Raw genomic sequence first — 14032 nt, forward strand, 5'->3', positions numbered from 1 at the left:
TTTTTTTTTTGTGTTCGTTACTTGCTCGATCGTACTCAAAGTATCAGCTTTATATTAGTGAAGAATCTATATTTGTCTATTTTTATACGCTTTAAGACTAGTGATGGGAGAAATAAAGTTTTTGTCAGAATCGATTCCGGCTAACACCGAAGAATTCTGGAATCGATTCCGGAATCAGTTTCCGAAATCGATTCCGAAATTGGAAATGGCTCCGAAATCGGAGTCGGTGTTGGCATCTCCTTAGGAATAGGCGTTTGGGTCCAATGATGCTGTTGATAACCGCAAAGAATCAAAATTCATTTGTTCTTCAAATTCAATTATGGAGATTCGCGATGTTTGGAATGGAGAATTTATGGAGATTCCCGGACTGATTTCCCTTCTGAAACTTCTTATTTTCATTCAAGAACAGATTCTCATTCCGGAGCTAATTCCAATTATATAATCAATTCTGATTCCATTACCGGAGCAAATTGTGATTCCCAGGTCGATTCCGGAATCGATTTTGGATTCAGAGTCAACTCCGAAATTGGTCTGGAATCGAAATATGCTTCGGCAACGGTTCCAGAATCGAAATCGGAAACTCCATAAGCCGAGGCGTTTGGGTCCAATGATGCTACATATTGATATAGCCGCAAAGAATCAAAATCTACTTGTAAACGATGCATTCTAATGGAGATTCGCGGACTGATTTCGTTTCTGAAACTTCTTATTTCCATTCAAGAACTGATTCTCGTTTCGGAGCTCATTCCATTTCTGAAGTCAATCCTGATTCCATTACCGGGACAAATTACGATTCCCATGTCGTTTTCGGAGTCAATTCTGATTCCGGAATTGTCTCCAAAATCAGAATTAGCTCGAATTCGGAGTTGGCTTCGGCATCTCCTTAAGAATAGGCGTTTGGGTCCATTGATGCTACGTATTGATAGCCGCATAGAATACAAATTTACTTGTAAACGATCAATACTCATGGAGATTCTAGGACTGATTTCGCTTCTGGAACTTCTTATTTCTTATTACTTCTATACGATCCATTCTCATGAAGGATCTCGGACTGATTTCGCTTCTGAAACTTCTTATTTCAGTTCAAGAAATAATTTTCATTCCGGAGCTGATTCCAATCCCGGAGTCAATTCTGATTCCTTTTCCCAAATAAATTGCGATTCCCAAGGTCTATTCTGATTTTGTAGTCGATTCTGGATTCGGAGTCAACTCCGGAATCGGCTCAAGAATTGATTCTGAACAAGAAATCGGAATTTGGTAGGTCTGATTCCGAGCTCCCACCACTATTTAAGACGCTACTTATTCAAAAATACCGTGTAAATGTGCTATAGTTCAATGTGATTGCAATCAAACGGGTAAATTACTGTATTATGCAAGGGCGGCTTGTTTTCTACACCCTTGAAACGCTGAATATTTAATATTTTTGTGGTTTTAGAAATCGAAAATCTTTATTATCTTAGGCAATAGTAGCAACAAAAAACAAAAGAACGAAACATTCACTCATCTATCGCAACGACCGGCGTTACGATGTTGTCCGGCGCAAGCCGATAAACGTATTTGTGCGCCTCGTCGTAGAACGGATTGGTCCGCTCCCGCACCGCCGTCAGCCAGCTGGCCAGTGCCGGGCGGCCCTCACACGGATCGTACCCGGCTATTTTCGCCTGCTCAATCTCGCAAGCGGCCGATAGGTCGGCAATGCTTATGCGATCGCCCGCCAGAAACGCCTGCCCGCTACCGCCGGACAGCAGCTCCTGGTCGAAAAAGTTCAGCACACCGTCCAGCCGCCGGCGCAACCGTTCCGTCTTGCCGGCGTCCGGCTCCTTGCCCAGCAGCGGGTTTAACCACACGTGGAAAAAGTACAGCGACACGTCGGCGCGCAGGTTTAGGTGCTGCCAGGAAAGGTACTCGTCGACGCGTGCCTGGCGCACCGTGTCGCTCGGGTACCAGTGGCCGTCGGTCGGAAACTCTCGGCACAGGTACCGGTAGATGGCGACACTCTCGGCAAGCCGGAAGCTGCCGTCCACGATGCAGGGCACCTTGCCGTACCGATTCACCTGTCGGCGGTATTCGTCCGTCTTGTGCTGCACTGTGTGGAGGAGAAGCCAAACGCGGGTACATTAAAATAAATAAAAACGATAACGCAAAGATTATCACCCGCATACTCACTTTTTCGCAGCGCTATCGGGCACCGGTCAAAGGGGATCTTGTTGGTCGATAAGAATATGTAAAGCGCCCTAGACGGTTGCGACATGAGGTCATAGTAAAGCTTAACACTACGGGACATTGTGGCAATTGAAGCTAGCTGGAAAGCGGGAAAAAGGGATCTTTGAATGTAATAGACTAACCGCTTACTTAATTGCGCGCAGTAAATTGCATTTCTTTAAATGTTTGCAACATTTAAAGCTAAGCAGCACCGCCTCTCCTTTTCTGCACCCTTCCCCCAAAACGAGCTGGTTGGGGTTTCAAATTTAAGTTTCTGGTCCCCAAATAATGCAACAAAACGGCACCACTACCTACTGCCTGCAATGTATTCCAAGAAGCAACAGGGGACGGCCGCTTGCTTTAACCTGCACCGCGGTTACGCAAAAAAAAGATAAGCAACAGCTTTTGTTTTTATTGCTGACAAAGCTGACAACTGAGCTGCTCGCGATAAACATTGGCGTATGGAAATAGTCGATGGTAAAAAAACAGAGCAGCATATATTTAAAAAACTAAAGCATTGGAATTATGAAAAAATGATTTCTTAAAAAAAAAACCACTGCGTGCAAAGAAAAATAGCTCACAATTGTGCGTCAATCATGGGCACCTCGGTTTGTCAAATCCAGTCAAACATGGCGGGCTCGAAAGTGCGGAAACAGCACAGCGCGTGCCGGAGATATCCATTGCAAGAAAAGAGACAGCTATACCTTCGCGGTCGCCCTTTCCTTCGCGGACGCTTTCACACGCGCGTATCTGGCACGGGCTAACGGAGCCGCGAACAAACGAGACAGCAAACAGCAGACCAAACAGCGCGCGCTACCGACGGTCGTCTCTTTCGCTCGCATTCGTCGAACGGACCCGAAGCTTTCCAGCCGCACACACTGCACGTGTAAAAATGTTTGTACAATTATTGCGCACGCTTAAACCATCTCAGTCTTGGCTGGAATTCGTTGCCCTGCAAACCGTGTGAAGCTCGCTCGCCGGCAAACCGTCGCGTTGCATTATCCTCCCGTGTGCGGTGTTCAAGCATTGTTCGTCTTGTGTGTGCGTGTGTTGTTTTTTTGTTGTTGTTGTTGTATTGAGTGTGTCCTTGTGCATTATTGATGCTGAAGACGAAGAACGTAGGGAAGCACTGGTGCTAGTTTGAGTAAATTGAATCCGGCGAAAGGTTTTACAGCGGCCCACGGCTTTGTCAACTGAGGAAAAAAGGTCAAGCAGAGTTGCGTGGCTCAATTATCAGCACAAACACGCACACACACACACACCCGCACCCTTGGAAAACCCACTATCAAACGTTTGCTCAAACAGCATCTCCACCGCATCAGCAGGATGTCCGACTCGGTTGAAGTAGAGCAAATGGCCGAGAGCAAGCCTCGCAAGGTAAGTCACAAGTGTGTGTGTGTGTGTTTCTTGGCAAGTGTTCTTTTCTTCTTCTTCTTCTTCTTCTTGGGGCGCGTTACGACCTACGTTCCGCGGGTCAATGCCGGTTTGCTATACGGGCGCCTCCGCTTCTCTCATTCTTACCGGATATGGTCGCGCCTCACACACACACACACTCAAAGTTCTTGGGTTGGGCGGGGGGGTGAACGACAATTGCCGAATGGACGAATTGTCTTGTAGCCAAGTGGGTAGCCCGGATCGTCTCTCCAATAGACCGCCGAGCCGCTGTCCGTTCATGCAAATCTCAACGATAAATCCACTTCATCCCCCAACGGCGCCTTGGGTTTTTTTTCAAACAGTCCAAATAAATCACGGAGAAAGTGCTGCTGCAGGGTGCCACTTTCGTGCTATTTATTTGAACTGAATTTGCAAATCATTGAAATCACTCGTCACGCGCCTGCAAAGTATCACAAGTATCACACACAACAACAAAATCCGTTGAAAGCAGGTGCACATTCGAAAGACCGTTCAAAAACACACACACCACCGGGACACGGACGGTGCAACGCCGCGTGTGTGTGTGTGTGTGTGTGGCCCCGCGAAATGCCCGCAGGGCTTGGCGGCTTAAAAAAAAGGTAAAAAGCCATCGCCGAAGAAAACGGGTTCTTCAACAACAGTGTGCCCAGCGAAACCACCAGCAAGCCCCAGATGCATCGCCAACCGCCACCCCCTCGCGCCCCCGGGACTTGTTCGGGTGCGAACGACCTGTTTTACCAATATGTACGGGTAAATGATGGTTTCCTCTGGTTTGTTCCACATTTATCCCGCTTTTTGGAACGCCTTCGACCAGTTTCTGTAACTGTAGTGATTAACAAGAACAAGAAGAAGAAGAAGAAGATGAAGAAGAAAAACGAAAATTAACGAAATCACTGACACTGACACGTGTTGCTTACAGTTATGCAATGCAATTTCGGTTCGGTTTGGGCTACGGTACAGAATGGATGCAATTTTTTGGGGTATGAGATTTCGGGAAAATAGAACATGAAACTGGAGAAAAATGGTATCCTTAAAATCTTTCACCTTTGTTTGGGTGTAGCTGGCACATCGATGGCGAAAAACGTACAAACAAACACGATGGTTGCTGCTTTCTTAGAAACAAATTTTGATTTGAACAAGAAAAAGAAAATAAAAATTGCTTCATCTGTGTGGCATTACAGAGTTTTCCAAGAGTACTCATAGCTGTGGGACATTTTATTGACTTTCTTACAGGAAATGAACTTAATGTAATGGGAATTGGACTCTATAGCACCCTTGTTTGACGAATCCAATAGGAATGATCAAGAGGCCTATACAAAAAGCGTGCCATGGAGCCCAATTACCAACATATGAAGTTCACTTCCAATACGAAAGAGTCAAGGAAGTGTCCCACAACTATAAACTACTTAGCTTTGAGAGGACCATTCACAAAAGGATGAAAACAGTTTCCTGTGCCGCATGCACTGATTGAAAAACTGCACCAGCGAAGGTACATAATGACGTCATAACACGTTGCGTAGAGAAAAAAAATATTCGAAGCCTCCCAAACGATAAAAAGGGGTATATACGGGGTTCAAAATAATTCATTTAATCCATACAACACCCACGTGTGTGCCGAACACGGGTTTGTGTGTGTAATCGAAATGCAAAGGGTTTTCCCGAGAAAAAAAATAAATATGCTGAATTTTAAGCATGCCGTGTGTGTGTGTAACCATCAACACGAAGAAGATGAGGAGTCCCGTTTTGGGAAGTAGCATCTTTTGGCTTCCAATGTTGGCGAGCGGCGGGACCGGCCGGCCGGGTGGGGGGATTTTTTTTCTTCGTTCCGTTCCATTTTAGATGCCTAATTGGGGCCAATGGCTTGCTTGAAATGGGGGATAAAATAACACAAACATAGCAGCGATAGCACGCCCACGCCTTCACCCCCCCTGCCACTTCTCCTAATTTCATTGCTTTCGGTCCGAAAGCTGCCGCTGCATCCCATCCCCAAGTGTGTGTGTGCTTTGGTGCGATCGCGTGGCTGTTTGCTGTACATCGAGGGTGTGGAGGATAATTTCACCTTTTACTGAATTCGCCCCTCCCTCCTCTCCACTCCTAATTTCTCTTTCCCGTCACTCACAGCAGTAGGAGAAGGGTTCATGTTTTTTTTTTATTTGGTTGGTTTCGTTCCGAAATGTAAAGAGATTTTGGAAACTCCACCCGATGTGGGAACGATGGGTGAGCAAAAGGATAGGGTTAACTGTGCTTCGGAAAATATAGAGCACAAGCTAAGCGAAACGACGAGAAAATAGAAAGAAAAAGGGAAACACACCTAAAAAAGGGGAAAAAAGGAAAAGAAACCGAATATACAAAAAAACGCAACAACAACACAAAAACGCTTAAAATTGCGAATTGAAAACACATGCACTCACGCGCGTGTGTGTGAGTGCAGCGGGAAAGCTGGAAATTTGCTGCACGGTTTTTTTTTGTTGCTTTTGCTGTTGTTTGCCTCCGAGGGACGTCGTTGTTTGAGGAATGTGTGCGTTTAATTGTTTATTTTCATTTCACTGTACAATTTAATCACTCTCGCGCAGATATTTCGCGTGGAACCAGTCGCAAGACAGCAACACACGCTCGGTGCACTAATTGATTAGCCCAACCAGTGCTGCAGAATGTCACTGTCAATGTCATACAACAATTGTGTCTGAAATAAAATCCATATCTGCTTCACTTACTTAATTGGGATGATCAGAGGTGATATACTCAACACGATTGGTGTGATCAATGCATGCTTTGTGACATTTTTGTGACTATCGTTTCAGTCAGTCACTTTGTCTTGACTTTTTTTTACTGTGATCAGTTCTGCGAAATGTCACTGACATAGTCATGACAAAATCATATCAGCGGCACGAGCTCTACTGTGATGATCAACGGTGAGGCTCAAACAGTTGATGTGACAATCACATGCTTGGTGACATTGTGTGCAACCAACTCTTGGTCAGTCACATGGTCGCGACATTTTCTGTCGGTGATAATCACGATAGTCATCGGAGGTATGCTGTCGGGTCAAACAGAGCGAGAAAGCTTGCTCATGTTGCTCCTTGGGACCACACGCCAAGTATATTCCAAAAATGTCATGATTATCACAGACAGAAAATGTCATGACCGAGTGAGTGATGAAGAGTTGAATGTTAAACAAAATGTCATCAACCATGTGAACTGCTTGAGTCTTACCTCTGAACATCTCAGTTGTGTACGTGAGCTGATTTAAGCTTCGTTTCAGTCCTGTGTCTTGGTGACTGAAACAGTGGCATTTGGCAGCTCTGATCAGAAAAAAAATCATGATCATGCTTGCGCCGGCATTAAGGTAAGCTTGTCAGTCAGAGTATCGCGTTGGACTCAAGCATTCACATGTCGCGTACGGCATGTCATGACGTACTTTCATTAAGTATCGGCAATGAGCATCAAGCTACCACGAATATGTTCATTGTTTTCGCTGGTGAACATATCGTGAAGCTCATGACATTTTGCATCACTGGGCCTAACATCAACTCCAAACTTTTGCCGCTAATTATTAGCCAGCGCATCGGTGCAGTTATGTCATAGAAGAAAACAACATTTCAAACCTTGTTGCTTTACAAACAATTTTGAAGTATTTTTTTTTGTACGGCGGATGTTCTTGGCTTTATTTTCACCCAACCGTAGCTTTTTGGGGGGGGGGGGGGGGGGGGAAGAGGGTCTTTGCGGTTAAGGTCAATATTTTACCGAATGTGTTGCGCTAGTTGGTGCGTTACGAACCACTTACATTGTGGGATAATTAAATCAGCTAAACTTAAAACTACATCGCGCGTTAGAGAAGAGAGCGAGTGAAGGAACTCTGCGCACAACGGATCTTTTATACAGCCCGGCAGGGGTCAGGCTTGAGCGCTTTACGGATTTAATCAATCGATCTTTATATGTTATCGTCCATTCCCTGAGCCGACTTCCGCTGCTGCTTCTGGTTGGTGGCCCGCGCCAATAACCTTCCGGCGGGAGGAGAAGAAAGCCACAACCTCTCAAGGAAAGCACGTTCCGCAAGACTCTCCGGACCAGTGAGTAATATTTTTACTACCTACCCCTGAGCGCAGCACATTGGACGATTGCCCAAATGCGGTACTTTTTTCGTGTGTGTGTGTGTGTGTGTGTGTGTGTGCTTTTCTTACTGAACTCGCGCGCGGGTTTTGCTGCGCTTTTGCGCGGACGACCGGGTGTAAAAAAAAGCCGGGGGCAAAAATCTGTTGGCTCGCTCCCGAGGGTTTTTTTTTTGTAATGGTGAAATCACACCATCCGTGCCGAGGTTTTGCGTGTGTATCGAAACAATTTTTGGACAAAATTTAGCGATTGCGAGTGGTATTTATAGAAAGAAAAGAAAAAAAACCCGGTCTTGTGTGTTCCCGCAGGAGGGTGTTGATGAATCACGAGTGCAATTTTTATATTTCTTAGCTCAAATCAAGACATGGTTTTTTGCTGCCGATTGTTTGTATGGATGCGTCACCAATAGACGGGCCATTAGTGTCTGGGGCTAGCATACAGCCCGCCAACCCGCGTGCGGCTGACAAACTCAGAGGGTCAAGGCTGGTGGAGTCTTTTGTGCTGTAGGTGTGTGTCTGTCTGGCTGCGTGTGTATGTGTATGGAGCGGGGTACACACAGTCCAAAACGGCAGCGCAAGCCCGCGTCGGTAGATGGTGGCCCTGACACACAAAACAAAAAACAGCAACGAACCGGACAATCTCTGGCCGCGTTGGATGCATTGGAGGGAAGACAAAAATGGTCAACTCACATATCACCAGCGCGCTCGGCGGGTGCTACGAAGCACGAAGCGATTTCAAGAAGAAGCAAACCTTCGTCAGGTTACTTTCACGCACAGTGAAGGAGGAGGAGATACAGTTAAACGGGAGATTAAAATAAGGGTGAAAATAAAATGCAAGCCAGAGCGGGGGGACATAGACGAAACATTATTTGGACAGCCTTTGAGCGATGAGTGTGTGTGTGTATGTGTGTGTGTGTTGGCGAGCCGAGTTGCACCAACGCCTTAAATGGTCATCGTTTCATGGAGCCGATGGAGAGGCAGCTCTTAGCCAGCGCCAGAGTGTCGATGAAGTGTTACTTTTATTGCACCCGGAGCACACACAACACCAGCAATAAAAATGCATTATTTTGACAGTGTCTTGAAGCATTTTCCAGGAGAGAGAAGAAAAAAAACCCATGCAACTTGGTGTGACTTGGAGCGGGCTGAGGGGGAAAGAAATGGCAACACAACGCCAAGACCGCTCAGTTCAGCCGGAGCGAAGATGCATCAACAACCAGCGCTAATGCAAGCAGCACACTTGTGTGTCATAAAACCGCAGCCAGGAATGCACTCGTCATGCGGCTGTGTTAGTGACTGCGCACTGAGTCATACACGCGGCGAAAACGCGAAACGCACGATAAAGATTTCTGTGTGCGGCTCATGCCGAGGGGGTGGGAGCACAGCATTGGCTCCTCGCCACCCCCTCCGGCATTCACAGTTGATTCGGCTGTGTTGGGAAAGCAAAAATACCTTAAAGCAAAGGCAAAGGCATCAAACAAATTTTCGGTAGGAGGCACCATCTGTCGCCGGTAGCTTGGCGGTGCGATGACGCGAATTTTGTATCGGCACGATGTGCCGCGGACACGCCACTGACGACGATGCCGGGCCGGGAAAAAGGCGTCGAATGTGTTTATTGTGCATGCGCTGTTTTCTTGCAACACACCGTGCAAGCCACCGTTTATTCTTTGCACTTTTGCATGGTGATGATTTTGGGACGAAATAAAACAGAAATTATTGAGCCCCGGGGGCTGAAGGAATGCGGCCAAGATGATGACTCAGCCAGCGGCAAACTGCTGTTCCAATCGTAGTTGTATTTGCGGTCCCATGACTCATGGCCATGATTCCCTATCGAGCAAACCACTATCAGCAAACCGATGCGTGGCAAACTGGGCTGTTTTCTGAGATCATAAATAAATGACTAATGTAGTGTGTTATTTAAGCGATGAATGCCGATTTTATCGAATTCTATTTTAACTGGCTTTATTTGAGTGCTTTAACATGGCAACTTAATTTCGTGTTACAATTCTGGAATGAATAAATGTCTTACAGGGTTGTCCAAGTCACTTTCAAATTTAACCATTGTTATTCACCGCGAGCAAGATGTTGATCCACATCCATCTGACATTTCATTTCCATCAAAATATATTTTTTTAATTTCATAAGCATGATTTTCAACACGCATGAAGCTGGATTGGGTTTGACAGCACTTTCTTATGTGTTGAAAATCATGTGTTGGAACTAAAGTTTCATTTTGAAGCAAACGCACTGTTTGGCAGCTGTTGAAAAACATTTTTAAACTGATTAATACTTTTAAATTCAAACTTTGCTTGACTTGGAAAACCCTGTATAATATCCATTACATTTTTTATTTGATTTCGCAAGCGTAGCAACGTTGAACGCAACTGCAGCATTTGACGGGACAAGCGCATCAGTTGTTTTTAGCATGTTGTCATGGTTAAGACAACTTTCGCACTTGATATCGCAGGCGCGGTACATAATATCACAATTCCAGTGTTGCGGGTTCAAGCAAGTATTCAACTCCATGTGTCTGAACGGATTCAGATTTGATAATTTACAAGTTTTTTCAAAGATTTTGGAGAAAAAATCCAAAGTAAATTCACAATCACAAATGGACGAATACTTTACCCAACGCTGTAGTTTCATTTTTCGTGCGTGTGCATTACTTTAAAAACGTTTATAGGCGTTGGTTAAATGATTGCTTCAAGCCGCAAACCCCCTTTGCGATATTGTGTACCGCGCTTGCGATTTCAAGTGCCGATGGTTGTCTTAAGCGTGATGACGTTCCGAAAATAACTGATGCGCTTGTGGTGTCAAATACTGCAGTTGCGTTCAGCGTTGCCACGCTTGCGAAATCAAGTAAAAACCCCTGTATTACGAAACCACAAAAGAAGTAATGTAGCAATGACGGAGCTAAGCCCCCGACAATGGTACAACCTTATAAGGGCATTGATATCATCGGCCGCAGTGTTGCAGCGATAACAGCCAACATATTGCTCAATCTCTTTTCCGCTTTATCTTTCTTTCCTGTTTTTTTTAGATGGCATTGCCCACCTCGCTAGATAAGGATGCAATTCGCGAGGCGTACGAGGACGTACGCTCCAATATGAGCGACCACGAGTGGGCCGTGTTCAAGTTTGACGGGCTGAAAATCGTATGCTCGGCCAAGGGGCAGGGTTTCCAGGAGTTCTGCGCCCAGTTTAACGACGACGAGCGGGCGTTCGGCTACATCCGGATACAGATGGGGGACGAGATGTCGAAGCGCAGCAAGTTCCTGTTCCTCACCTGGATCGGGCCGGAGGTTGGTGTGATGCAGCGCGCCAAAATGTCCACCGACAAATCGATCATCAAGGATGTGATCAACGTAAGTGGGGGAGGTTGCACCCGGGACGGGGTGGGAGCAAAATAAAAAAAAAACCGTTCTGCTTGCTACACCCTTTCCCCTTTTCTGTGTTCCGCTTTTAGAACTTTGCCGTCGAGCTGCAGGTGGAAACGAGCGTCGATCTCGATTTGGAAATGTTCAAGGCGCATCTGAACAAAGCTGGCGGCGCTAACTACGGCACTGGCGTGCGGGAGCTGTAACACTACCCAGACGGTCGTAAAAAAAAAGGAGAAGCAAGGAGATGTTCGGCGGGCTCCTTAACATATCGCAATAGAACGTGAGCCGGTACCAGAGCCGGCTGCCGCCGGGTTTGGCCCTTCGACAGACTCACGCAACCCGCCAACCGTGTTTGGAGATGAAATGTGATCGCGTTACGGTAACATTCAAGACAGCAGTCCGTGGTATTGTGTTTCGCAAAGGCACAAATTCGTTTAAATTTTTTTGATCTTTTTTTTATCGAAATGAGGTAAAATCGTAAAATTCAATCTATTAACGGTGTCACTCGCTAAAATTCACGAGTCAAGAATTGAGTGACACACATGCATGATTTTTACTATAAACTTTCTGCTCATTCGTTCGTTTACATTTGTCCATTTTGACTGATTAATTTGTATTAGAAGGTGGGGAAAGCGATAACTTAATCAAACATTTGTTATTTGTGCAATCAATTTTAGCTCATCCTCTCGCTATCGCCAATAGGACATCGGAATTGGTATCGTCTCGTGTTTTTTTTTGTTGTTCCGGAGCCATTGATAACATGAGGGTTTTACTCCGTGACGTATCCAGGTTTCATACTTACTGCTGTGTATTTGTTTTTCGTGTTTATTGCGAACGGCATAATGCTTCTAATAGTTTGCACTCACCCCACACCTCATTTCCATGTCTGCCACGGGTAAAGATCACAAAAAGTATATTGCTCATGGTTTTATTTAAATAACAGTGCCTTAATGCTTATCAATTGGCGCTCAAACTACCCACAAATCACGTTTCGTAAACGGCAACAGTTGCCAGTATATGTATTAGTATAATCAATTGGCTAAGTGCGACAGGGTGGGCAAACAGCGGTTCCCTCTTTTTGCTAGCAAACTTCTATCTTACTTAAGGGGTTACGACAGAAAAAAAAACACACACACATATACATACACATATGTGTCGAATGGCTACAGTGGATAGCGTATACAACGAAAATTGTATATTAAAATATCACTAAATTGTCGCACGCACAATTAGATAAATGTAAGAAAGGGAAAGAAGGGTGATAGAAAAGCGTCCCGATGAAGCTAAGTTTGCACATGCGTTGGTGTTTGCAAAGAAGCGACATGCTGCATGTGAGCGGTTCTATGGTCTTCCTGGGGGGGTTCAGGAGCTGAACTGGGCTCGCTGGAAGTGAACTTTGTGCGAGATGGAATTTGGACTCTAGTGCAGCACCTACTTTGGACAGGCACAAATGGCAATTCCCAAACGATTCCAAACGAGCATGTCCAAAAAGGATGCCGTAGAGTCAACTGCCCGCCACATAAAGTCCACCTTCCCCTTTAAGAAAGAGTCAAGCAAGTGTCCCTAAATTATGAGAACCCCTAACAAAAAAACTGTATTATTCGATTCACTCATAAACGGTGTGGAAATTTTCGGAAAACAATTATTTTGGAATTGTGATAAACCAACAGCAACGATAGGCGATTTAAAAATTCTTTTGTTTCATTATGTTTTTCTTTCGTTTGTTTGTTTTAAATTAAGCATCATTCTACGCGCCCATTATAAATTCATCAAAATTCATCTAAATCTACTCAAATAATGAACATGCTCTCAACTTTAAAGGCAGCGTGTATGTGTGTGCTGTTGTTGCATCGTGAACGTTTTTTTTGCACCAATGGGTGCCGTAAGGTTAAATTGTGAGTGGATACAGAAACAAGAACAATCGGATAATAAACATGCCTCAAGCAAGTGTGACACGGCGGAAAAAAACTGGTAACACCGTAATGTAATGCCAATATAATTACTGGCAGTCAAAGGATTAGAATAAATGTGTATGACAGTAAAACAGTAGTGTTTGAAGTGTTTTTTGTACATATTATGTCTGTCTTACTCTTTGAAAAATTCGACACAATTCTGCCCATTGCACGGTAAGTAGTCGTTGCATTCGAATTATATGATAAATGATAGATTTTATCATGCTTAGGTTCTGAGTGTTGGGTAGGTTGAGGCAGTCCCGTGGTATAGTCGTCAACTCGAACGACTCAATAACATGTCCGTCATCCGGGGACCGTCCTCCCGTTGCATGGATTGACAATATCCGGCTGAGTGGCAATGCATTTAGTCTCGAAAGCCTATATATGCCGGAATGTCCGCGTATGACGTTACGCCATATGGAAGAAAAAGGCTCTGAAAGTTCTAACGACTTTGAACGGATAAAACTTTTTTTACGAAGAGTGAAGGAATTGACTGACCTTATATTTGAAAGATGTTCTCATGCCCTGATTTATTACTAAACCTTGCGTAATCATTACAGAAATTAGATAATTTTTACAAATTATAGTCTAAGTCTAAGGTAACTCTTCAAGGGACCTGCAGTTTAGGGCAGGGATCTCTTCACATTGCCTAGTAAAAATAATACTGTTGAGAGCCATTTTGAAGTTACCTTTAGCTGATGGGTGAAGTTCAATTTTGGTTTGTAAAAATTGGAGAAAAAAATCTAATTATTTTAACCCTTATGAAGTCTTCAATGCTATTACTTATCAGTCAGTATTACAAGCTCTCGAGGGTCGTAGTTTGGATACCTCTGGCTTAGAGCGATATTTATGTTGGGGGGAAAAACAATGTTTTGCTGTGGAATATCCAACACAGCAACTGTGAAAACATGGCCTGCTTTGACCACTAAAAACATATATTTGTAAATTTACCTGAGACAGCGATCGGCAATGTGAGGCTC

The 14032-nt window shown here is 44.7% G+C and overlaps 2 protein-coding genes across 5 annotated transcripts; one reads left to right on the forward strand and one right to left on the reverse strand.

The window, feature by feature from the left end:
- Nucleotides 1-1420: 1420 nt before the first annotated feature.
- On the reverse strand, nt 1421-3066 carry LOC121591384 (glutathione S-transferase theta-3-like). 3 transcript variants are annotated; one of them, XM_041911807.1, is made up of 3 exons: nt 2907-3066; nt 2167-2302; nt 1421-2086 (listed from the first exon to the last, which is right to left on the reverse strand). In XM_041911807.1, exons 1-3 carry the CDS (start codon nt 3042-3044, stop codon nt 1497-1499), a joined length of 864 nt encoding a protein of 287 aa, XP_041767741.1. In that variant the 5' UTR covers nt 3045-3066; the 3' UTR covers nt 1421-1496. The 3 variants fall into 3 exon arrangements, with proteins under 3 accessions (XP_041767741.1, XP_041767762.1, XP_041767751.1); XM_041911828.1 differs by lacking the exon at nt 2907-3066 and adding an exon at nt 2518-2782; XM_041911817.1 differs by lacking the exon at nt 2907-3066 and adding an exon at nt 2514-2782.
- A 7-nt stretch (nt 3067-3073) lies between these two features.
- On the forward strand, nt 3074-13144 carry LOC121591388 (coactosin-like protein). Of its 2 annotated transcripts, none has more exons than XM_041911842.1 (3): nt 3074-3579; nt 10762-11085; nt 11187-13144. In XM_041911842.1, exons 1-3 carry the CDS (start codon nt 3529-3531, stop codon nt 11301-11303), a joined length of 492 nt encoding a protein of 163 aa, XP_041767776.1. In that variant the 5' UTR covers nt 3074-3528; the 3' UTR covers nt 11304-13144. The 2 variants fall into 2 exon arrangements, with proteins under 2 accessions (XP_041767776.1, XP_041767785.1); XM_041911851.1 differs by lacking the exon at nt 3074-3579 and adding an exon at nt 7563-7685.
- The last annotated feature ends 888 nt before the right edge of the window (nt 13145-14032 follow it).

Source organism: Anopheles merus, chromosome X (assembly GCF_017562075.2).
Source record: "Anopheles merus strain MAF chromosome X, AmerM5.1, whole genome shotgun sequence".
NCBI classification, from domain to species: Eukaryota; Metazoa; Arthropoda; class Insecta; order Diptera; family Culicidae; genus Anopheles; species Anopheles merus.

Coding starts and splice junctions, on each gene's coding strand:
- LOC121591384 (XM_041911807.1), bottom strand. CDS start 3,044: ATGCGAGCGAAAGAGACGACCGTCGGTAGCGCGCGCTGTTTGGTCTGC. Junction 2,303..2,906: donor AGGAAAGGGCGACCGCGAAG/GTATAGCTGTCT, acceptor CCCGCTTTCCAG/CTAGCTTCAATTGCCACAAT. Junction 2,087..2,166: donor CCCGATAGCGCTGCGAAAAA/GTGAGTATGCGG, acceptor TCCTCCACACAG/TGCAGCACAAGACGGACGAA.
- LOC121591388 (XM_041911842.1), top strand. CDS start 3,529: ATGTCCGACTCGGTTGAAGTAGAGCAAATGGCCGAGAGCAAGCCTCGC. Junction 3,580..10,761: donor CCGAGAGCAAGCCTCGCAAG/GTAAGTCACAAG, acceptor TGTTTTTTTTAG/ATGGCATTGCCCACCTCGCT. Junction 11,086..11,186: donor TCATCAAGGATGTGATCAAC/GTAAGTGGGGGA, acceptor TTCCGCTTTTAG/AACTTTGCCGTCGAGCTGCA.